Genomic DNA, 26,342 nt, shown 5'->3' on the forward strand with positions numbered 1-26,342 from the left:
GTTTGCTTGTGTTATCTTTTCAAAAATCAAGAGATGCATTACGGCCTTTGTCTTTTCATGATAAAAGAAATACTTAAGATGTCCAAAGTAAATTACATATGCATACGTATTAGTGTTGTGACTCCACCAAAATCGATTTTTTCATAATCGGTGCTTTAGTTTCTAGACTTAAGTGCTTCCTGGCTCATCATGTCATATTAAAAAATAATATTTATAATGCCGTTATTATTATTCATTTATTCTTGTGGGGAAACATATAAATATTTAGATATTACGTGTAATTGTACTCATTCAAAACGGTGAGTAACACTGGGGATTTCTTGGGGGAGCTATCTTCAATATTATTAAGACAAAGTTTGTCTGTCCATCGACGTCTTATTATTCAGGGCCATGCTGTATATTTAGTTTTGTGTCAGTCCTTATTTATTCAGCCATCTCTTTGGACCGGTCCTTCGACCTTAATAATCCCAGTCCTTGGGACCCATCCTTGATTGTTTCATAAAAATATCAATAATTTACTAAGTCAAATAAGTTATATATTACAAATAGTGCAAAAAATATCATTTTCTCAATGTACTGCAATACAAGACGAATAATCATATTCTTACTTAGTTATATAATTGATTCTATTTTATAACTAAAGATGAAAATCCTTTGTAGAATGGGCATGTTAAAAAAAAGAAACCAAAAATCAGCATGGTAACCCTGACAATTTGAAGAAATTTTTCGAGGAAAGAAAGAATAATCCCCATGACGTTTTATTAGATCAGTTACAATCAGCTGTAACAAGAGAAGAAGGAGAAAAGGATAAAAAAACGGACATTGGCTAGAATTACTCCCATGTCAATACCAAATTCTACTCTGAGTCTAACAAGGACTTACAATTATAACTCCGTGACAATTCCTCAGAGTTAGGCTCCATCTTTTATGAGCACACACGTTTGGAAATCTGGGGGTTAGATTATCTGGGGACAAATGTACTTTATTGCCATATTAGGGTCTAATTACATCTTCCAATTTAGTTAGTAATGTGTATTTTTAAACGCGCATATACTACTAAAATATACCGAACAATACTATTCTAAACCAAATTCTAAAATACATGGATTAAAAAAAAAAAATCAAAAAGACGGAAATAGTTCCGTTCAACTAAAATTATAAGACTCCCAGGCCTATCTAGGATTTAAAAACCGAAACACAACACTAATATGCATACATGTTTCTAAGTAAAGATATTTATATTTGAAATTACCACCTATGCAAATGAATTTCACATTTGCATCCCTACCATATGTTGCTTGGGGGAACATATATCTGTCATTGCTCCTCCATGATAGCTTGTCCAGGTGTGGTGGACACTTTCTAATTTCTAATTAAATATATTTTTTTATAAGTTTTTGAGATACCAAAAAAAAAAAAAAAAAAATACGATTTTGAGCTGTGAAATATATACGTATACATTATTTATTATTCATCCCAATGTATGTATTTCATGTTGATAAGTTATCATATCATGTCAAGTCAAGAAGTCCTTGCATGTTGCCTCTTGATTGGATAAATGCAATTATAGGAATGAGATTTTTTCTAGATATAGCTAGAATCATGTGAAGGCAGTCCACTGTACATAGGAGTGGTTATTAAATTAGTTTTTTTTTTTTTTTTTTCGATTTGTTGGGAAATTTGATGGCTTTAGTTATGTTTATCTCACTTTTTATAAGTGTGATCGGTTTACGTTAGATGGAGTCAGAAAGATAAGATTTCGTACTAAAATAACTTTTCAGACAGTTTTTCTAATTGTTTGACTAATTAGTGTTTGAGTGTGCGTCAATGATGACCCCTGCAAAGAGAAAATACGTGATATTTTAGATTTTTTCTTTGAACAAGGCGAAAACACAAGCCATGCAGCTGAAAAGGCGAATAGTCTTTATGGTCCTGATACTGTAATAGGCAATCATGCGGTATATTGGTTTCGGGGGTTCCGTTCCGGTAATTGTGATTTCAAAGATACACTACACTCTAGAAGGTCAACGGTTGAAAATGTCGATTAAATAATAGAAATCTTCAAGTCTGGCCGTCATGTAAGCATTGTTTTGATTGCCAAGGAGATAAATATTATTGAAAAAAAAATGCATTTAAAGTAATTGATGTATTTTATTGATCAATGTTTAGAAGTTCTGTATCGCCCTTGAAATTTAAAAATTTAATAGTTTATTGGATAAGAAAATATATTATGTAAACTGAAAATTGTCCGTGTATAAGTTATCATCTTTAGGGCAATAATTTATTTTCTCACACAAATGACAGGCAAGGGTAATTCTGTAATAGCTAGGCAATAGATTACTGGGAAGCGGGAGTAAAATGTGGGAGCGATACTTCTGGTACTACTGACCTTTATTAAAATCAGTTGCCTCTTATATGATTAATTTTTTTTTTCAGAGGGAAGTGGGGAGATCCTTAAGTACTGCTATAATGAGGAGATTCTTCTACATTAAAAATAGCGTTAATGCAGGGAAAATGTTATGATTACATTTAAGCAAATATATATTTTTCCACGCTAATAAACTCGTCAGACAAAATATGAGAGTCTTTAAAAGAACTATTAAAAATTTGTCATTCAAATATTATTTTCCCCCCATTGTCTAGTAAGTAATAATTAGAAACAGCAACATTCTTAACTGCCTAGGGAAAATCAGATCTGTTCATAGAGGGACGCGAAACTCTTTGAATCCGAATAAAATAAATAGGTTTTGAAGATTTACATGCTCTAATGTGCTCGAAAATTAAAAAGAGGTATAAGAAGTTTAAACGAGTTACGAGTAAATATGTGCATTTTTGGTGCACAAGCAGATTTGTTGGTCTTTTTTTTTTTTGGTTGACTTCATAAAAACTTGAGTACCAATTGACGAATTATACTCAAATGGCACATCACTAAGTTTTTTTTCTCCCAAAATCCCATTTTCTCATAATACTTTCTCGTCACACTCTCCAAAAATATCATCCCTAAACAAAAGATTTATACTTTATTTAATAAGATTTTTCAAAGTAAAATTATGTATTTTTTTCATTTCTACCAAAGTTTTGAAATCTCACCTAACCCCCCACCCCCAACATTTCAAGAAAAATCACAATTTAAGAACCCCTCTACTGTACAATGTATATACAAGCATTTGGTCTATTATTGGGAGGGGGGGGGGAGTATTTACATTTTGTAATGAATACGTTCCTAAATGAAATAATTTGCAAAGTATCACGAAATGTTAATTTGTTGTTGGTGTGTTAGCATGGGTAATTTAAGTTATAACGAAGGATTTTAGTATATAGTTAATGAGAATTAAGACAACTGTGCATTGACTCGATTAGCTGCTGCCTGGAAAGTAACAAAATAAATACATATATTGTTTAATGAACAGTCACTTTTTTTCATATTTTTCCTATTATCATTTCCATCCTATAATTAAGTGATTATGTAGATGATAAACATTCATATTATATCGAACCTAACATAAAAGCGATGATGACCTTAGTAATGGAGAAGGAGAGATCCCTTCTCAAAAGTATGTTCCTTCATATGCATATATTCTATTTAAAAGTATATATATATGTATATATAACTATGCATATCCAATTAAGTATTCGATTTCTAAAACCTCGCTCTTTGAATTTCAATCTCTTTTGACACTCCATAATAGTTTAAAAGGTGTTTAATATATTGATATGAAAATCCCACTTGAAATAGAAGGATGTTTATGTATCAGTCTTTCTAGTTGAGTGCTGATTTCGTCGAGAAGCATTCCCCCGGCCCCACAAAGAATACCAGGTAACGAATAAGTCCTGGATCAGCTTTCATACTGTACTTCAATATAATCTGAGTGAAGTCAAATGAACTTGGACATGGTAGACATCAAAGAAAGATTGATTAAATATATATATACGAACATTATTTATTAACTTGGCCGCTATTGACGGCAATGAAAAGCTCCAAACGGAACCAGAAAGCCACCAGCATATATGAGATATACCTGCAGCTCATCTTCTTCCACTTCTTATTCACTTGATAGAACTTGAGGTCGGCAATATTACTGTGGCGTACTCAGTATGCTTTAAAAAACCACTTTTCACCAGATGCTGTAGTCTAGCAGGCTGAGGTCTGGGTTCTGGGATGATGTTTGAGGTCATTAAGTCATAGACACCTACAGCGCTTTGTACGGAATTGTTGATGCTTTCGAGTAAAGTATGGCCTCTCTTTAAACCTCTTTGACCTCCCTCAAGCATATTTGACCACCTTTGACGATGTACAAAGGTTTTTAATTCGGGCGTGGATACACTTGTTGGCCTCAAAAGAGTGTTTGGCAGTTTCTGGAGTTAGCCTTTAAAAAAACACATTCAAATTTAAAAATGAACATTTATCTTTTTACTTACCTTGACAACGTTTAAACTAGCCATACTAGGACAAACGAAATGTTTTGTCAAATAATGTATTTTATATGACGATGGCAAGACGCAACAATTTTTTGAATGTTTTGTCTCACTAAAACAATACTCGACTTTATTGTATACGGCAACCTTTCATCACAAAAGAAACAAGATGAAAAGTTTCAAAAAAAAAAAAATCAGTTGGTGGTAATAAACCAATTCTTTTTCAAACCATGGAATGATTATTTAATAACTATTGGAATTTTTTGAGAGCTTAACATGACCAAGGCCGTTAATATGTGTAAACAAATTACTCGTAAATTTACTATTCATTTCCCTCTCATTTCTATTTTGAATATGTCAACAATCAACTTAATAAGACCTTTTTTCAGTGTCAAGCATTATATTCCCTTTTTTGTATAATAACACTGTAAAAGGGATTTGAGAGGCCTTCATTTTCATGTTTGCATATCCTCTTAGTTGGATAGAACATAGTTACTTATTTAATGATCATTGTTTGTATTTATTTATGCAATTATACATAGCTTCTTCTTGTTTCCTGAGTTCCACGTCATCTTTTGAAGGAATAAAAACCTTGGATGTTCCTATTACTTGACATTCGGTCTATATTTATTTAGGCATTTGCAAATAAATACATACTTACTACTACATAAATAGTTAGCAAAAGAGAGACAACACAATAATATGTTAGAATCAACAAAAAGAAATGACAATCGCATAATATATACATACATACATGTAAGTATATAATATATTTATGCATATTTAAAACTAAATAATAGGTTTGGATTCGAATATGACTCGAACCCGAAAAAAAACTTGACTTTTGAAACAAAGTCAAAAATTTTATAAGAAATCACTCCAATTATACTTAATACCCTAAAAAAAGAATATTTTTTCAAAAATTATGGCTAAACTCGAATATTTCGAGTATAAATTAATCTCACCATCTCCCGTTGTTTCTTCATTTATATTGAATAATGTATTACAAATTTTGCTGTCATATTTTGGCGGTATATTTAAAAAAAAAAAATCTTATTGGGGCCCATGTTTTTTTACTACAGAAGAGGGGGCTAAAGAGGGGTGTTAACTCCCTCCCATCACTGCCTATAATCTTATTGTCAAAATTTGGGGGTTTTTTTTGTCACGCTTCAAAATAACAATATTCATTGTTGTCAATTTTTTACCTTAGTAAAAAAGGACTTTTGTCTAAAAGCTCAAAGCCCTTCCTGCCCTGTTTCTAGAAATTCTAGCCCTTCAAAGCCCTGTTTCTAGACATTTAAATTTTCTAGAAACATCCTGTTTTTTTTTTACTTTGTCAACTTTACACAAAAAAAATCACCCTCATTTTTAGCCTTCATAATATGCTGTTCTAGATAACGGTTCTCCAAACAACGATCCGTGGTTTAAATATGAAAATGTAATTAAACTTACTAAATTACGTACATCATTTGATTAAATAAAATTGACTGCCTTATTTTTTGAGGAAGTCAAACTGATTTAATTGTTGAATAATTTAGATTTTATCAACTTAATGAAAATATATTTTTCAAAATTCGAACTCTAGATAACTCGATAGTTACAACTCGAATCCAACACTTCTAAATATCAATGTATTAATGTGTGTTAATTTACCTACAAATGCATTAAAAATATAGCCGTCAATGTGTCCTACGACATTTTAATAATTATTAAATGAACCTTACTTAAAGTATATAACACATGGGATAAAAAGTCCAGGCCTCCACACTTTGAAGACACTTTTTCTTTAGTATTCACCTTATTTTCAGTTAGTTCCAACCTTCAAAAGAAACCTATCAAAATTTCATAACAGTTTGTTCTTGAGTTTGTGAGCTAAAGCACTGAGGTTGAGCCTAATTTTGTTATATTCTCTACAATGGATTTTAAAAAAATGTGTTATAATTTTGTAGTGCTTCATGATGGGGAAAAACACCGTTCAAGCCAAGCAATGGTTTGAAAAGTGTTATGGGGACTCCACTCTATACAGGAAATAAATCATAATAATAATTTTAAAAGAGCCAATTTTAATCAAAATAAATGTTTTTGTATTTTATGTTCTGCCCATGTATTACATTATTTGATTAATAATAATAGACCGTCTAGTTATTGAGGTCGTCAAACTGACTTCATTGTTAAATGAACTAAGCTTTGATCAATTCAATGACAAAATATTAGTCTGGTTCTAATGTCTTTACTCGAACTCGAAAGTTATGCCTCAAATCCAACACTACAGAATATCAATGAAATAATATATATATGTATATACCTAAACATGCATTTAAAATTCTTCCCGGAGGTAGTACATAGTAGGATCGGTCTCTCCTACATTTTATCTTTCAAGGTAAAAATGCATATTATTTTCATTTTTGATGCACTTAAGACACACACTATATGTAGGTATACAACTTCAAGACAATGCCCAATTTTATATTTTAACTTTTTAATTTCATTTAGCAATGAGTGTCAATGATATATGATTTATTTATAATATATGTATATGCTCTTTCTACACAAAAGCAAGCTTGAATGGTTCTTTTCAATATTGAGTCTGGATAAAGTACATTCGACAAATAATTATACTCCATTTATATCAACCTTTTAATAGTAAGTGAAAATTCCACTCCAAGAAAGCAAAATGTATCGTCACAAGAAAAAATAAGAAATTAATAGCTTTTATTTGAAAATGGCCATATTATTGAGGGGGGCAATATAAGTCTCTTAAATCAAATCAAATTTCTAAACTATATCTAAAATAATAGGATTTTCTCCTTCTCTAGTTTTTAGTGCAAGATTGTTTTTATATTAACGACCACCTATATTATATTCAATATATATTCCTGTGTATGAACAAAGTCCTTTGTCATCACGTGATGTAACTTGTACATACATATATTATAGTCATCGATCTTTTTAGAAACAGTTAATTTATTTTCTCTTTCTCTACAAATATAATTGTCTGATGGATGAAATGTGTTCTTCAAGCTTCATGAGACGGTGATTGACCTTTTCAAAGATAAATGATTTTAATATTATTATAATTATTATTCGAGGGGTTCCCTCAATCCCTCCTTGTACATGTTGGTTTCTATTTGGTAGGAAGTTAGATGATTACTAACTATTCATAATATTATGTAATTCTAGTGGTAGTACCCGACATTGCTGGAGTTATTAGGCGTCGGCGAACATACATATTTTGTTTTAATAATATAGAAGATAATTCCCCAAGAATTACTCTCCATTTTTCAGAGCACACTCACACGTAGAAACACAATATCTGGATGTTATCTACTTACCAATTAAAGAAGAAGAAAAACAACTTGAGAACAAATAATAATATGACGTGATGAGCCGGTGGATACTTTAGTCTCTAGAGTGCTATCTGGCTGAGCTTCCGCTAAACAAGCTCGTTGTTAAAATGTAGACATCATCAGGGCTATATAAAATATGAGTTGATCTCATTATTTTAACATTTGGTTCTTTCCTTTTTTAATATGATGGCACACTTGATGCTACATACATTCAAAGCGTATGTGAGATTTCATTAATATCACTAGGTTTTTCTTTCTTAGATCAAAAATGTCTGCACGGCAGAAATACAAAGGTTTCTTTACTAATATAGATTTATAGTTAGAAAATAGACAGATAATTTTGAATTTACTTACAAGTTAGATCATAAAAAGCGCGGCTTTTTAACCCAATGATTCAAAAAACCAGTTTGGTGCTGTCTTGTGGCAAAAATAATACAACTCCCTGAATAATAAATTTATTATTTGTAAATTCCAAATTATATTTGGGGCTCAAGAATAATAAATGAAAAAGGAATATCCTTTTTCATTTATTTAAAAGGAGCCCCATTAGAATCAAATGGACCTTCTCATAAATCAAATGAAGTTTTTAAGCTATAGTTAGTATGCTTGATGAATTCCATTTATTCTAAGATTTTCAATGTCTTGTAGTAGTATTTTAGAGGAATCCAGAACGATCGAGGGAAATGAGATGGAGGATCGTGGAGGAATATGACAATGTATTATTGTGCTATAAACACGTACAATTATAATATTCAGTAGGTATTAGACACTACTCTCAGGTAGTCGGCCTATTTATACTATAACAGATAAAGGATGTACTTTAAATATATACATAATAATATTAAGAAAGGAAAGAGATCCTTTGTACATACACAATAGAATGTAAGGCCTATAATTGATTGGACTCTATGTGTATATGACGTAAAAAAATAAGAATATAATTTTTCCCTTTTCTTGATTTTTGTTTAAGATTATTTATTGTTAAAGCATCACATAGATAATATTATAGGGATACAGGAAGAGTCCTATTCAAAAACGAACATAAGTCTAAGGCCATGAACTGTTTATACATGCGCATAAATGATTACGACGTTATTTCCTTGTGTGTGTGTGTCAAGCATTATAGGTACAAATATTCATCTAGGATTTTACACGAATCTAATAGATAATCCTCAATTCCTATAAGGTTTACGTATGGTACATAATTTATAGATTTTAATATGTATATATCTATAGTTATTTAAGTCTAAGGGTTAAAGCAGTTATTAAAGAGCCAATCCTCAAGGTCTTTATATAAGTGAATGATTACTTTATTATCTACATATTAGTGTCGAGACTCAGTACGAAAACGGGTTTTTATAGGTTTGGCCTCAAATGATTTAGACCGATTTTTTGGTCAATTATTGGTTTTGAATTCAAATCCATTACTATAAGCTAAGATACCCACGAATAGTAACTATAGTTTAGAACCTTTGCTTGACCTATAAGACATCATATGGCCCCTTTCAAATAACATCTATTGATTTATAATTTTGTAATTGTGACGATTTATTTTTGCGTGCTTCAAGGCAATTTAATGAAATATATGCAAGGGGGTCCGCAGGGTGTGGACTGGAATCTAAAAACCAAGCCCCTCCCAAAATGTAATCCTGCGGGCCTGCATCTATTAATCGTTTTCAAATCGAAGACCATTTTGTCCCCCATCGTAGTTATACGATTAGACTTTGAAATTCATATGACATTATTATACCGATGTTCAAAATTTAGAAACACTTGGAGTTCTTCTAAAAAATCGGTATAGAGCAAACTTTTCTATGTGACCGTTACTGATCAAGCTTCTTTTAAGGACCAAATTATTTAGGTCCAACATAAATTACATGCTCACAGACCGGTCTAGGATTCCTAGACCGAACACTATTTCATATGGTACGTCGTCACTAACGTTAGATTTTAATCTGGAAATTCTAGATTGGTCAGATACTCTTGTAATTTTAACGGTCCATCTTCAGTTTGGACTAGTCTCATTGTAAAATTCGCACTACTAAAAAAATTGTCTTGACCCAGTCCCACAAGTCAATGAGTTTGTTTTTTTAGATAAGAGAAAAAATATATGTATATGGTTCTAAAAAAATCACTTAATATCCAACCAAAAAATAAGTTCGATCCGATACCCAGTTTTAGCACTATCATTTACTTTCATTGTATCTGGCAACCTTTCCTCAGAGCATTGATAGAGTAAAAAGAAGCAAAAAATTGACGACTGACAACGAAATAAAATGTAAACTTGTACATTAGTGTGAGGTAGGACTGTGATGTAGGGATCATGAAGGAACAATCATGATCATTATGAAGAGATTAGTACATGGATGTCAACAACGAGGTGGGTTGCCAAGTCTCTTGTACCTTTTTTTTTTTCCTTCTTTTTTTCGAATTAAAGAACAATAGTTATCATTATGCCTAGAACATAATTATGTTCTTATTTGCCCCCATTCCCCACTTCATGTTTGAATTATGATTTACCTATGTACATAACATAAAAGTAATGTGATACTTGAAATGGGATTCCTACTCTAATTAGTGTATAACAATATACATACATTGAGGAAGGAACTCTAGATATTATGCTTGTACCTATATTGTTTTTTATTTATTTACCAGGTACAACATGTTCATCTCGAGGATCACCATTCCTTAAGGAAGCGAAGTTTGGATCAAAATCTCCGAATTAAGTTATACTACGATGGGAGTGTTTATAAGTAAGTATTTCTCTTTATATTTAAATTAGGGTAAATCAATTTCTGAAGGAGTTACGATATATTAAGGCCACGTGCTCTAGCGTGCATCCAAAGGCCTTATATTCTTTGGTTACTCTACTTATTGTCTTAAAAGTAACAATTAGCGATAGAAAAAATGATTTCTTCGAAATCAGAGGTGGTTCTGAAGGGCTATAACATATTCATCCTTGACTTTCTTATTTTTTCCGAGAAGTTAATCATATTTGGTATCCAATTTAAGCATTTGATGTGTATAACACACAAATATGAATATATTACGGAAGAATTCTCAACATGACTAGGTTCTAGGAAAAAATAAGAAAATCAAGGATTTTTATGTTATGGTTAAAGAAGGGATGAAAAAACTAAGCTTAAAAGCAAAAATGCTTCTTGATTGTGTTCTGTCTTTTCTTTTGTTCATTATTTAATAAATCGTGGGGCTGTTAACTTTCCTCTCTGAAGTAAGCATTTAAACCTATCTTTGGTGTAATTTAAAAAAAAAAAGTATAATTAAATAAATTTAATTATAATATTTTCCATGCCCTATTTCTATTTAAAATGTAGAAGATTTCTTCTTTATAGTAGTAATTCATTTTCTCTTCCGAAAATCAAATATTAGGTATTTGATATTAACTAGGGTAAATGCCTTGCTTCCGCCTTCTCTTTACGCTATTACAAAAACTCCATCTCTAGTTATGGGCCCGAGTACATTAGGGGGTATCACGAGAGCCCAAAATTGAGCTATCACGCATTCTGACCCCTCAAAAGTTGTGAATGATAAATAGAAAAAACTATAAAAAAATCCCGGAGAAAAAAATGTACCCCTCCCTTTTTCTCCGGTAAGGTTTCTGTATGAAGTAAAAAAAATTATAAAATAAAAAGCTTTATGTGCCTTAAAAAATGATATTGTACAATATGTACTTTTTTTCCTAAATCCCTTACTTCTACAGCAAGATAAACGTTGCACGCCCCCCAATTTAGTGCGAAAATAGACGATTACTTAGAAAAGGAGAAAATTATGCCAATATTTTTTTTATTCTATATAAGTTAATATATAATAATGTGGATAATTACCCACATTATTATATATTAATAATGTGGGTAATTATCCTTAATCTTTGCTGAATGCTATTTTTAAACATATTATATGTAAATATGTCAAACTGGGTACTGACACTTGGTTTTAAATTTCCTAAGTTTATTTCTTGATTTTAAAGTTGACAAAATGTATCTGTGTCTTTGGTTATATCCCTTATAACCCTTAGAGGAAGCCTCTGAAACTAGTTTGACTGTCCCTTCTACAGATTGGGAATGGCATGGATATTTCTCTAATCTCAAAGGCTCATTCTTTGCTTTCATAAGTTTCATCTGACCAATATTTTAAGATTGGAGGAACTGAAATTACTATCTTAGACCAATCAACCATATTCATGAAATGATTTGATTCATAGTTTATTTTATTAGGAATTATGAATCCACATTATTATATACTGACTAATATAGAATAAAAAAAAGAAAAAATTGGCAGAAATTTCTCGTTTTTTTAAGTATTTTTTATCTTTTTCGTCTATTTTCTCACTAAATCAGGGGCGCGCATCGATTATCTCACTGTAGAAGTAAGGGATTTAACTTTAGCAAAAAATTACATATCGTGCAATATAATTTTTTAAAGCACATAAAGCTTTTTTACAAATAAGAAAAAAAAAAAGTTTTATTCATTATTATTTTTTTTTACTTCATTTCCGGACAAAAAGGGGGGGCGGTACATTTTTCCCTCCGGGATTTTGTTTTTTCGTAAAACAGATTTCAATTTACAATTTGCAACTTTTGATGGGTCAGAATGCGTGATATCTCAATTTTAGGTTCCCGTGATACCCCCTAGTGTACATATATATATAAGCCAAAGGGGACCACCTAGGACTCCTTCCAATTTCCTTGATTTTTGAGTACATGTTCATATTACCAGGTGTCACATTTAAGAGAATAGGTAAGAAAATCTATCAAGAAGTTCAAAATCACGGGCTCTTTGATGTACCCCACTGTTTAACCTAAAAATTAAGGACCCTGCACGTAATTTTTTCTTTAAAATATTAAGATTCTAAATAAATTTATAAAAAGGACAAAATTGAAGTTAAATTTAATCATAGAAAGAAAAGGGGCACTCACAGTCAAATCGGCGCTAGTCAAAATAATCTTTAATAAGTTTATATCAATATCGCTGAAATGCATTCAATTTTGAGAATTCCCTTTGAGGCCTCTTTATCTAATAATGGCGACTGGACGCCTTTCAGCACTAGTAGAAATATAAAATATAATCAAATGAAAAGCTTTAAAAGTAAAAGTTCCTATTTTAAGCATAATGGACCAGAAAAGTGTATCCTTTCTTTATTTAATTAAAATGACGTATTTTGTGAGACAGTCTTATATATAATAAATCTGAAACTAAAAATCAGTACGAGCAAATGCACAAATACAAATTATATATAAACTAATGGGGCATTAACTAATTAATAATCCACAAGATGGCGCTGAGTTTACACTTAAACTAGTATTTCTACAATTGGAAAGTTCACATAGAACGGTTTTATGTGACGTCTGCATTGATCATGTTGGTTATCTTGTTGACCTAAAAAATCAAGTGTTATTAACCTTTTTTTCCCCATTAAAATAACATGTAAAAGAGTGGCTGTGTAATGTTCTGATTTATAAATAAAAAAACACCCATTATTTTCTAATTCCGAATTCAATTCACATCTCAAATGTTTTTATTTATTTATTACGAATATTCAAACTTGATTTTATAAAATATATATATATTTAGGTTGTTATTTTTGTGTGCTCTGCGATTTCCTACTATTGAAAAAAATGGAAAGAATAAATAAATTTATTGGAAAATTAATAAGTTACTTTTGAAAGATTTGTCATTCTTTAAAATTGAGTACTTTGTAAAAAAAAATTAATATTTTCGAAGAATAAACAATCTTTCAAGAGTTGTTAAATAATTATCTCCTAAATTGATTTATTAATTAAAACACCAGGTCCTTTTTTGAATTGTCGAAGTGATTTATTAAATAAGGTAAATATTCATAATTTTTTTCTAACTGAAAGGTATTTATTATTATTTAAAAATCAAGCCTTTGTAGGCCCCTCATTTGTTATAATAAAACATGTGACAAGGCCCCCCCCCTCTCCTTCAGAATGAACCCTCAATACGACGTTATCTTCAATTATGATGGAACTTGTGACGTCATCAATGAAGCACTATACAATAATAATAGATGTAGACAAAAGTAATCCATTATTTTTTTCAATAGATGACTTTAGTATGTGTATCTCGCGTTGTATAAACGTGATCGGTTTACGTTAGATGAAGTCAGAAGGTTAAGATTTTGTACTAAAAAAGTTATTTGGACAAATTTATATGTGTTTGACTCTGTATTGTTTGAGCGTACGTCAAAGATGGAAACCAGTAGTTTTGTGTCAGTCCTATTTGATTGCTCCATTCCAGTTGTAAGACTAGTCCTATCCGTTCTAGAACTGATACAACACTAGACACAATCAAAGAGAAAATATACCATATTTACAGGTGGTATTTTCTCGCCAAAGCGAAAACGCAAGCTGAAAATGTGAATAGTGTTTATGGTCCTGATACTTTAACAGCTAGTTTTGCATAATTTTGGTATCGTCGATTCCGTTCCTGCGTTTTTGATCTCAATATTTGAAGGGCAATTGTTGAAAATGTATTTCAAATTATATGAAATCCTCGAGTCCGACCATCATTTAAAAACTGTTTTGATTGCCAATGAGATAAACATTTGTGGATTGATTTTTAGTACACTTTGTATTGGTGATGTTTATTTTAATATTCAAGTATTCCTTCATTTTAAAAAGTTAATATACTTTAACACATTATTAATAATAATTATTAAAGAGTAGATATTTGAAGAACTAAGTATGATGTGTAAGAATCGACATCCATCCAAGATACCTTGTTGCACAATACTTCATATTTAAATAATATATTTATATGGTATGATGAAAGTATTTAATCAATGTACTTCTTTTTGTACAGATGATGGCTTAAAGTAGTAGACGCAATCATTAAAACCATAGAGTTATTTAACCAGAAATGTTGTAATTTAAAAAAAAAAAGGAAAAAAACATTTTTTCCCTTTTTTAACAAAATAATTCATTTACATGTCTTTGAAAGTAGGAATAATATACATAAATACCATTTTTCAAAACATGTTATTCATATTTTGCTTGATGAAATGGGAAGTCATAATGGAAACTACTACTTACTTAAACATGCATAGTGAAGGTCATCCGTTTTCTAAGTGGATAAATTATCACTTTTGCATTAATATTGTATGTATAGTGTATAGGTGTCCTAAAATTGTAAACCTAACAGGTTCTCACCTATTTATTTCTTATTACATTTACATTCTTTTCGGTTTTTTATATCTATGGGAAATCCCGTATTTGATTATAAGTTGTCTACCAAAAAGTAGCCTTTTCATCAAGGGCAATTTTGTTGTGAGTGCGATGGAGTTCATGAATTTAAAAAAAACGGTACTTGTGGGTTCTTAAAAGATAACCCGAGCACTATCAATGATAATGATTATATAAAGGGCATGCCAATTGAGAATATATGGATCAGAATTAATATATGAAAAAATTCAATACTTAAATTCCGTAATATTTATTATTTACTAAGGGGATCCCGATATTTCCTGAGATTTCGTAGTTTAAAAATTTGTATCCTAGGATCCCGCTGAAAGATAAGTTCCTAGGATATCACAGGGGCTTCTGTAGAATTTTATTTTGGAGGGGTTTATTATTTTTTAATTACAAATTTGGCCAAATTGGTACTTTGTTATACCATTTTAAATTTGTCCCACAACCAATAATTTTTGGAGGATAAAGACAAAAATTCCTTAATTTTTGGGTGAGGTGGGTACATTACAAACGCCCCTGAATTGCATTGATAGAAGTTAGAACCATATTAACCCTCAGTGCCATAAATAAAACGTATTCCGTATTGGGGGGGGAGGGGGTCGAGTGACTATGAATGAAATGCCATGGATAGATCGATCAATACTATTATTGAAAAAATATTGAAAGTCTCGGCCTCCCCGTGATGATATCCCTGATTTACCGGAATAAAACAGCTTAATCTGACTTACAACAGCTGGAAGATTAAAGCATGCTGCATTGCTTTTGCAGCATGAAAATGTACTACAAATATTATAAAGAAAATATTTTTTTGGCAGCCACTTAGTTGTATAGCCCTGAGTGGTCTATGGGATTATATATTAACATACATATAATTAATGGGAACTTCAACAACAGACAAAGAACTGTAATAACCTAAGGCCATCATTTTTTGGCGGGCGGGGGCATAGGCCAAAAGTTACCAACACCGTAATATAAATAAGGTTATTTTATTTTATATTGAATATATATGATAAAAATTAGGGAGGCTTCAAAAATCTTGGAAGGAACTAGCACACCACGGTCTTATTCATGAATCACTCCAATCCAGAGGCGTACTCAGGGGGGGATCCCCCAAATATATATATATAATCATGCGGACGCCCCTGCAACCAGTCCCCTCCCTCCCTCATAAAAAACTCTGACTACTAAGAAGGTATATACATACAATGAACAATAAATAGATGAAATAGGAAAATGACTTGCATCGAGAATATATGCATCTAAAAAGTCTTTTAAAGAATAGTTTTCTTATTTATGCAAAAAGGCAGTCACTTACAAAAGTTATGATCAATTAGTTAAATTAGATAACTTTTGTACTCCCTTATGTATATTGCATATATTATGAACCAAGGATCGTGTGAGGTAATGGTTTAATAATACCATCAAAATCGATTTCTCCTCAGCTGATTAAAGATAGTAACCCGTTTATTTGACCTTACATAATGAAAATATCGACTCCTTAAATTACATCCATACCTACTATATCTGATACTTTAAGTAATAGGACTGCAAACGGGTTTCTTTGTCTGTTCATTTCAAGGTTAATTTCACTTATTTCCTTGCGTGATTACGTTTTACTTTGGCACCTATCTACACTTCTAAATCCTAAGTAGGCTGCGGCTCTTTTTGTCACCTTTGTTATATTTACCCACGCCCTGCAATGTTTATTCGGATAAGATGTTTCCTTTTCACTTTTGATTGAATAATAATTAATTATTATGTTTCTATAATTGGATATTCATGTTTGGTTGAGAACAAAAACACAAGTCAATTGTTTTATACCGGTGCAGTGAAAAAATCTTTACACATCGTTTTTGCTACATAAATCAAGGTTCTGTTAATGCAGTAAAGTTGTTCCGATCAAATACTAAAAAACAAAACAAAAACAAGATCATCCTAACTGTCTTAGAAGCCGAGAAAATGCCATTTGAACGTGACCAACAATTTGCACACTTTTCGACGCTGGCAAGAAAACAATGGAGATTGCAAAGCAGTTGGGGATCTCCAATATGAACCCGGACATGAACGTGGTATTCCAGCAAGATGGTGTGCCTGCACACGTCCAAAGATGCCCAGAAACTGTTTGAGTACAACTTGCCTTTCATGCCAACCCATTGGACTTTACTTTTCGGGTATATGTTGAGTCCAAGGTCTGCATCCTCCGTCCCCGAAATATCAACAACCTCAAGGACATTGTCAACGTGCATTAGGAAGCCATGTCTGAAGACTACATCTGCAATGGGTTCAAGACCTTCCGTGGCCGCCTGGAAGATATCAATGCTGCCTAGGGGCTACATCGAAGATTAGGGTAGTCAAGACATCATATTAGTTATTTTTATTTTATTGACATAACCTATTACAACTGGTTGCTAAAATACATCAATATAAAGTTCTAGATGGAAATTATAAATATTTTTGCGCCGCACTCGGTATACGTTATCAGGGACAAATGTTGGTATACAGAGTAAGGACTCAAAAATTAGAATCCTCTTCGAAGCCGTATAGCCTCAGTTTTAAAAGTCTGACAATTTCGTACTTGGCACCATTCGAAAGAACTGACAAAAAGCTACAGTTTGATGTTTATTTAGTTTTTTGGACGACCAGATATGTTGAGCAAGAAGTACAACGGCAGAGGGTGTGGGATCTCCGTGCACATGTAGACACTGTTCTGAATAGGAGAAATGATCGCTTCTTGGCTGAATCAAGGGCTCAGGTCAAGGGAACCTTCAAGACCAAACATTCAGCTCAGGTCATGGTCCTTGACGTCGTAGCATCCGACAGCAGCAAGATATCTCTCTACTCCTTAAAGGTCAACGAGAAAGCCAACACGGACGTTTACTTCGAGGTCCTTAGGTACCATGTCTTGCCATGGTTGAAGAGCACGCTCCCTAGGGACAACTATACGTTTACCCAAGACGGTGCCCCAACACAAACGTCCTAGATAGTGCAGCATTTCTGCAAGGAAAACATGGCTTCCTTCTGGCTGGTAGACTTCTGGCTTTCGTCCTCGCCTGACTTGAACTCCCTGGACTTTCCTGTTTTTTTCGTCTAGAAGGGCAAGAAGAACAAAACTTCTCAGCCGAACGTCGATGCCCTGAAGGCTTGATCACGGAGGAGTAGAACAGTTTATCCCTTCAGCTTCATGAAGGCCAGTTGTGTCTCTGTTCGTCCCCGTATTGAAGCCATCATTTAGAATGGAGGGGGACATTTTGAATAAAAAGTGTAGAAAATTGTTAAATTACCAACTTTTACTTCAAAAGTTAGTTTGCCATAAAAATGGCACAAAATAAAAATATGGAGAAGTAAAAATGGTTTTTAAATTTTTCTCATTTTTTTTTTTCTTGTCTCAAATTTTGTCGTGATTGAGTCAAACCAGTTTGTTTTGAGTAGCTAAGCCAATAGCAAAAAGTGTTATTTACAACTGCCAATTGTATCTCTCTATTAATTTTTTTTCTTTTATAGGCTGGCTAAGGAACAGTTCGAACTCATCAATGTAAGTATTTTCTCTTATTTGTATCTCATTAATTATTATATACTTTTATGTGGTGAAACATTGTTAAATAAAATTAAAGTCGGTTTTCTAGCAAATCCTTATCTGATATGAAAGAGTGAAGCGAAAAAAACTCTATAAAAAATGTATACCTTAAGAAATTACATTCAATTATTCGCATTTTTTATTTGAAATTATTAATACATTATTGATGTATATTAGGTATTTTTCAAATAATATCTTTATCAGTTCAAATTCATACAGATTTCCTCCATTTTTTTATTTTTTTTAAATTAAAAAACTTAATGCAATTATATACATTTTTTAGTGAAAGGAAAGATTGATTTATGTAGATTTTTTAATTAAAAATACAGATCTATTTTTATGAAGAAATTTTTTTTTCTCATTTTCTTAATTACAAACCCGTTTAAAGATGCTTCACGACTACAAATATTATTTCATTTAGCCTAGTATTTTAAATTAAATTCAAGACTAATTTTCAATATATATTTCATATATGTGGCTTGGAATATTCAATTATTGCATGATCCTCATCACAAGTACTCTAAAATTTACTTTAAAATTATTCATCCCATGCTTTGCTTTCTACTTGTACAATTTGCGTGTACATGTTACAACTTGTACACAACATTTACATTATTGTTTTTAGTTAACGTATCACATACCGGGCCAACTGTTATTATTTAATCAACTCTATTATGCTAATTTTGAAGGATTAGAGTCATTTTTTACCATTTTCATATTTTGGGGGAGCGCTGCGACCTCTTCTTGTACTGTGTGCTCATGGTGGCGACTAGGACAATGTTTTTCTTGGCAATCGATAGCTAATTATGTGTTCTACATCATTGTTCATAGGAAAATGGTAAAAAAATGACACTTAACCTCTCATCTTTTGTATAATAGAGCTGAGTAAATAATAAGGGTTGGCCCGGTATATATTAAAAAACATTATGGCTACATGTCAAGCTTCATTGGAAAAATATATTTTTGTAAACTTAATCAGAGGAATAAACTAGTGATGTGACGATTCATATAAAAATCCTAATGCCGATTCTTTAATATTTTAAATAATAATTAAAAAATACCATTTAGCTATCAGGGACGCGAACAGATTATATTCTGGGGGGAGAGGCTTGGTTTTCGGATTTTTTTTTTTTTTTTTTTTTTTTTTTTTTTTTTGGAAAATAATTTTAAAAAATTATATTTTTTGGAAAAAATTTCAAATATATCAATTGAATAATTTAACTCTTTTCAAAATACACCATTATTCACAAAAATTCAATTTTTTGTAGAAAAAATTCCAAAACCCATGGCTATTCTCCAAAAAATTTCAAAAGTCTACAGCTTTAATTTCAAAAATTAAATTTCTAATATTATTTTTTTTTCTTTGAATATTTATTTTTGAGAAAAAAATTTGAAAAAATAAATTTTTTGAGAAAAAAAATTGAAAAATTTAATTAAATTGAAAATATTAAGTTTTATAGTGAAAAGCAAAAATTCATTGATTTGGGGATCTATTTTTTTTCCATATCAAAAATAAATAGGAATCGGAATTGCAAATTAAACATTATTTTCACAGTGCCGATTCCAGAAAAAACCCCTGATTCTCCAATTCCGATTAATCGTCCCATCACTAGAGCATACTATGCCTGTTATGAATGAATTATTAGCTGCCATGACTAAATTCTAAAAAAAAAAATTGAAAATTTTTTCAGAATACGGTACTTCCACAAGCCGTCGCATACTGGAGCAAAGCACTCCGTGTTCGTAAAACAGAAAATAAAATTCGACTGAATCGGAAATGTGAACACAATCAAGTCTTTTTCAAAAGTGGGGATCCTCGTCCATATTGTAAGAATAAATGTGAGGCTGCTACAATGTGTGGTGAAGTTCAAGTACCTGAGGATCATTTGGAAGTCTGTTTAGTTTGTAATTCATTCGGTCAAGACTGTCGGGTTAAGGGACCTAAAAAACCTAGTCCTGGAATTCACTCCTCTGATTTTGTGTTTTATATATCTGCAATGGAAACTGAAAGATGTCAGAAGGGAATGACGGTGGCTTATGCTGCTCATTGCCAACAGGAGGCCGCTTTAGACAGGTTGGTTGTTAATTAATATTAGATTGTCCTGCATTCTACTAAAAAAAATTTCCCTGCAAAAAAATATTTTCGCCTGAGCACAATCAAAATCTAACTAAGACAAAGTTTGAATACTCTTTTTTGGGCGTGGTACAGGACATTTTAATTGGAAAAAAATGATTTTTGAGATAAAATGGGCTAGTTTTAGATCTCTTGGGATACTAGGAGTAAAAAATTGTACTTTATACATTTTTTAGTATTTTTTATAAAAAAAATAATGTTCATTCAACGATCCCTTCAATTAGAATTAAATTTGTTATGTCCCCCTTCATAAAACAGAGAAACTACTAATGATTGAGAACATCTTAAACTCTTTATTTATTTTAAATAATGTGCAAAATATCTTTTTTGATATACCGAGTATTAAAAATTATAAAAAGTACAGCTTTTTGACTCATAACATCATATTTGTCATGGTACAAGAATCCTAACATGGCCAATTTTGATCAAAAAATTCGACTTTTTTTTTTAATAATTAAAATGATCTGTACATTACTATAAATTGCCTCAAAGGCCACTAACTTTAGCCAATGTCAGTGTTTTTATTGTCCCCAACAGAAAATGTCTTTGTGCAGGTAGAAAAAAATATTAATCAGAAAACGGGATGGTTCATATTATGTATTTCTTATTTTCATTTATGTGTTACTTAATAGACCCATTGCCGGACATGCGAATCTTTGTCCAAGCTCCATTAGTACCAAGAGACAGGAGTTGGATATCCTTTTATCAACAGTCAAACATGAGATGCTTCACGCTCTTGGGTTTTCAGTTAGTCTATTTGCCTTTTACCGGGATAAAAATGGAGAGCCACTAACTCCCCGAGGCGAAAATGGAAAGCCCGAGTTAAATGAAGAGTATGTATTTTGACTTCTTCGGTTGTTGTTTTTTTTTGATATTTTTAATTGATGAATATTATTTCAGACTTCAAACTCGACAATGGAGCGAAAGAGTGATTAAAAGAGAAGTTCGACAATGGAGAGTCCGTGGAATGACGGTTGAAAAAGAAGTTCAAGTTGTGGTCACTCCACGAGTACAAGAAGAAGTAAGAGCACACTATGGTTGTCATTCGTTATCAGGAGCAGAGTTAGAGGATCAAGGAGAAGAAGGAACAGCTTTGACTCATTGGGAAAAACGTTTATTTGAAGTAATGATTCAATATTTTATTTTTCATAGTATGTACAATAATATATTTATGGCTTTATTTTTTTACTTAAAGAATGAAGCAATGACGGGTACACACACACAAAATCCCATTTATTCAAGGATAACCCTTGCACTTATGGAGGATACGGGTTGGTATAAGCCTAATTATGAAATGGCGGATGACCTTAAATGGGGTCGAGGTCTGGGCTGTGAATTTGTCAATAACAGTTGCCTAGAGTGGATGAAAATACGACAATCCAAAGGGAAATCCATTCATCCTTACTGTAATAAAGTTAAGCGAGATCCCTTAGAGACTGAGTGTACTGATGACCGCTCATCAGTGGCCCTCTGTAATCTAGTACAGCACAACGATGAGTTACCTCCCTATTTCCAAGTTAGTATTACATTTGTCGAGTTTCACTATGAGTGGGCCCTGAGTCAAAGATAAATAATGTTCAATTTGAATTAAATTTTGAATTTCGTTTTATTTTAGAAAATATATGTTGGAGTGGCCCCTACGTTAAATTATAGGATATATGTAGAGCCTGTTAGTCTGGGAGCAAAGACCAAATGTGGGCCTTCTTTTTATTGTAGGGTTTTTATTTTGTGTATGGTTTACAATTTTTTCCGTACGTCATATCCTCTCATTTATTTTGAAATTGGAGACACTGTAAGCGGAAAGTTGAAATTAAATTATTGCAACCTTTTAATAATAAGCAAATGGAAGTGAATTATGTATTATTGGAATAGGAGGAGATCGGAGTCGATCCGTAAACTAAGAGATAACTCTGGTGTTGGAATGGATAATTGCCTTGTAATCATCATCTAATGTATCACGGCTATTTCTTGTATCTATCGTGAATCATGAAAACATAATTACTTTAAGAAATACCTGGTACAGGACTCGTAGCCTGCAAATCCGTCTGTTCTCATTCTCCAATAAGCAATAACATATAATTCGCTTTCTCTGTTTAATGAAGTTATTTTCTTATTATGGAAATATTGCTATAATTGAATTACAACTCTTTCCCTTAATTTTGAGATAGAAAGAGAAAATATGACGTGCGAGCAAAATTGTAGACCATACCCGTTGTTTGTTTGCTTTATAAAAAGTGTTAATATTTCAACAGAATCCTGTGTTTTAATGACCCCTCTTTAAAAAAAGACATTTACCCATTTTTTATTACTTTTATGATAGAAAGCGAAATATATTTTTTTAAATTCTAATAGTCCCTATTCCTTTCAATAAAGTCTGGGGAAGGATCCCCTAAAATCACCACTTAAGACATTTACTCAAACAGACACTATTTTATTTTTTTCAGAATTTCGATAATATTCCTCATATAGCAAATAATGACGTGGGATATTACGGAGGCTCCGTGGCCCTTGCAGATTATTGTCCATACATTCAAGAGTTTACTTGGAGATCAAATAACGTTGTAGTTCGAGGCTCACATTGTATGTACCCTGAAAACAATCCAGGTAATAATTATAATTTGACCTCGTCCATCCCTGTTAGCAAATTCATACTATTCTTTTTTGCATGTTTAGTGGATGATCGAAACTTCGCACTAGAAACCTATAGCCCAGGCTCAAAATGTTTTGATCATACAGATCGAATGTGGGAAGAAAGAACTTGTGAACAAGTTCGTCAATGGCAACATTGGGGATCTGGATGCTACCAGTACGCTTGTGAGGACGGGAGGCTTCATATCCACGTATACAACTACACATTCACCTGCTATTTCAAAGGACAAGAAATTCCTATTTATTTAGAAGCTCATGACTGGCTCCATACTGGAGCTGTTGTGTGTCCATCCTGTGAAGAAATGTGTGGAACGGATTTCACGAGTAGGGGAGAAAAGTGTTTACCTGGGTCTATGATCCCTAAAACCCATTTCTACACAAGACATAATCTAAATTGTCGATTTTCAAGCGGAGCTCATTCCCCTCTTTCGTTAAGAACTCTAATAGTCTTGTTAATAGGAATTAAATACTTGTTATAATAGAAGATTTGGTATGGATCAAGCTCAAAATATTACTGTCGTCTTCATTTTTTATTTTCTCATTTGATGTCGTCCATTTTGCATGTTGATTGAATTGAGACCCATTTCAACTCAGATACATACATTCCAAACCACATTTAACACTAAAATACTTTCTGTTTTTCTTCTTCAGTTGTTACTGTCCCAGGTTTTTCTAGTCAACTGTGATTGTTATCAAACATCTTGCTTGAATATTCACCCCGAGTTTTTGCAAAAAGAAAATGATTTGTAGCAAAGGCAAAATGTTATTCCACCAAAATAAATATTTAAAATATTGAAAGAGTTGGGCATGATTGTCCTGAAGCATTTACATGACTTTATTCAATGATTGCCTAAAAAAAAATGTCATTCAAAATATTTATATATTTTTCAGTTATTTTATATATACTAGCTATATTTTTAGCTATTTCGTTTGTGTTTAACTTAAAATTACATTAAGTTTTCTTCATCTTTTAAAATTTTTATTTCATTTTTAAAATATATTTTCACAATGTAAAGGATTTTATAAATATTATCATAATTATTGTATTAATTTAAAACTGTGATTTACTATATAAGAATAATATTAGAAATAAATATTTGTATCCGAATTGTCTTTCATTTATACGCCTGCATCAATAAGCCTTCTTAAAACGTAAAAATGACGTTATATAGTATAAAATAAAAAAAATCTGGATTAATAGTATTAAATTGTTTATATATAATATTCAAATATGGTATTTTATATATCCGATCGGTCGGCCGATAAATAGTTTTTATAATGGAATATTAATAGTTATAATGCAATATTGATTTTCAATCAAATCAAATACATATCATAATTCAGAAGTGCACCTGAAAAAGATTCTTGCTCAAAGAACTAAAAATCGTCTATGGTCTATCAAAAACAGGATCTAATCAAACACTGGTTACTTCGAAATAGAGAGTTTTAAAATTACTTATTTATTTTATACATAAGTATTCAAATATGATGATTTTTTTATATACATCAGATATAAGAAAAATCAGGATATAGTCAATTGTTCATCTAAAAAATAGAAGTTTCCTTTATCTGGATTGGACTGTGCATTAAAAAAAATAAAACTGTTCATAAGAGTAATTATATTTTGGTTTTGATCATTTCTATTGCTAATCCCCCTTCCCCACATTGCCCTTGGATAAGAATATCATCCAAAAACGCTACTAATATTCCGTAAGGAAGTGTTAAGACATATAAAACTCATTTATACTCCCCATAAATATACCCAATTCTACGAAAATCTTTATTTGACCTTTGTTCCAAACATGATGAAGCAAGAAACTTCACTTGATTATACTTCAAAGAAAGACCTTCATATACGTATAATATGTAAACTAAGTAATGTACTTATTCATATTACCTTGAATGTTAGTAACTAGTTAAGGTTGTACAATTTTGGAGTCAAGGAGAGCTAATTAAATCTTTAATTAAAGAAATGTAAAGTCATTACTTAAATCGAAATTATATAGTTATTTACATGGAGGGGGATAATTGGCCAATCAAAACATGTCTACAAAAAATTATTCTTACAAACGGTTATGATATATTGTATACATATAATGTATATATCAGTTAATAGCTTTCTGCGAATTACATTTGAATGTAATCAATCAAATGTTGCAACTGTCATCTTAGGCTGGGACGGTTGAAACAGTTAAAAAAATTGAGTTTGTGTTATAAATTCAGAAAAATAGACTTAATAATATTTTTTACGATGAATAACTTGACCTTTCAATGAGCTGATTAACTATCTGTCAATGTAATATAACAAAAAAAATTAAGATATAATATGATCTATATTACATATGAGGGATCGATCTAAAAAAAAGAATTACTATCATTCATACCAAGAACGCTCTTAATTTATCTGGACTGCTCTCTTAGAATAAGAAAAGCACGCCAATGTCAAATATGCCTAGATATTTATCTTGTTTCCTTTAGTGTTGATAAAAAGTACAAACTACAAAGATTTGTTATTTTGACGTGGTTATCAAATCATTTTTACTTGGAAGAAGATGGGGTAGAGATGCTGCGCTGTATGTCAGCAGGGATATACCGGCACTCCCAAGATCCCTGGCATCATTTTTCACAGATTCTCAGGCTTCAATGTGCCCCCTAATCAAGAGCTCCAATCGAAGCCATTCCAAGATCAAAAGTTAACAAAAAAAAAGCCAAGAGACAATTTAGACAATAACTAAGAATTCAAGAATCTGCAGCCTCCATCTCATAGATGATGACTTCATCACCAAGTCGGTCGACAAGCAACATGGCCATGGGCGCCAACTAAACAGACATACATGTCTTGCTGTAGCCGATCTTGTCGACTACTTACCATATGAAGCAGATGAAGACTTCATATAAATATTGCTTGTAATGTTCCAGTCCGATAACATTAAAGAAAGATTCGGTTGGTACAGACAACTCAGCAGAGTCAATTACTACTTCAGTGTCAG

General features: G+C 31.7%; 1 protein-coding gene across 1 annotated transcript in view; it reads left to right on the forward strand.

The window, feature by feature from the left end:
* Nucleotides 1-24,460, forward strand: part of Invadolysin (leishmanolysin-like peptidase, invadolysin) — a 44,013-nt gene extending 19,553 nt beyond the window's left edge. The window contains exons 3-10 of the mRNA XM_040709949.2: nt 10,422-10,519; nt 18,497-18,527; nt 20,261-20,643; nt 21,336-21,536; nt 21,604-21,826; nt 21,899-22,219; nt 23,148-23,307; nt 23,377-24,460. Of these exons, the coding sequence (XP_040565883.1) occupies nt 10,422-10,519; nt 18,497-18,527; nt 20,261-20,643; nt 21,336-21,536; nt 21,604-21,826; nt 21,899-22,219; nt 23,148-23,307; nt 23,377-23,831 (1,872 nt within the window). The 3' untranslated portion in view covers nt 23,832-24,460. The remainder of the gene's footprint in view (nt 1-10,421; nt 10,520-18,496; nt 18,528-20,260; nt 20,644-21,335; nt 21,537-21,603; nt 21,827-21,898; nt 22,220-23,147; nt 23,308-23,376) is intronic.
* The last annotated feature ends 1,882 nt before the right edge of the window (nt 24,461-26,342 follow it).

The sequence above is a fragment of the Lepeophtheirus salmonis genome, chromosome 1 (genome assembly GCF_016086655.4).
Source record: "Lepeophtheirus salmonis chromosome 1, UVic_Lsal_1.4, whole genome shotgun sequence".
In the NCBI taxonomy this organism is placed as follows: domain Eukaryota; kingdom Metazoa; phylum Arthropoda; class Copepoda; order Siphonostomatoida; family Caligidae; genus Lepeophtheirus; species Lepeophtheirus salmonis.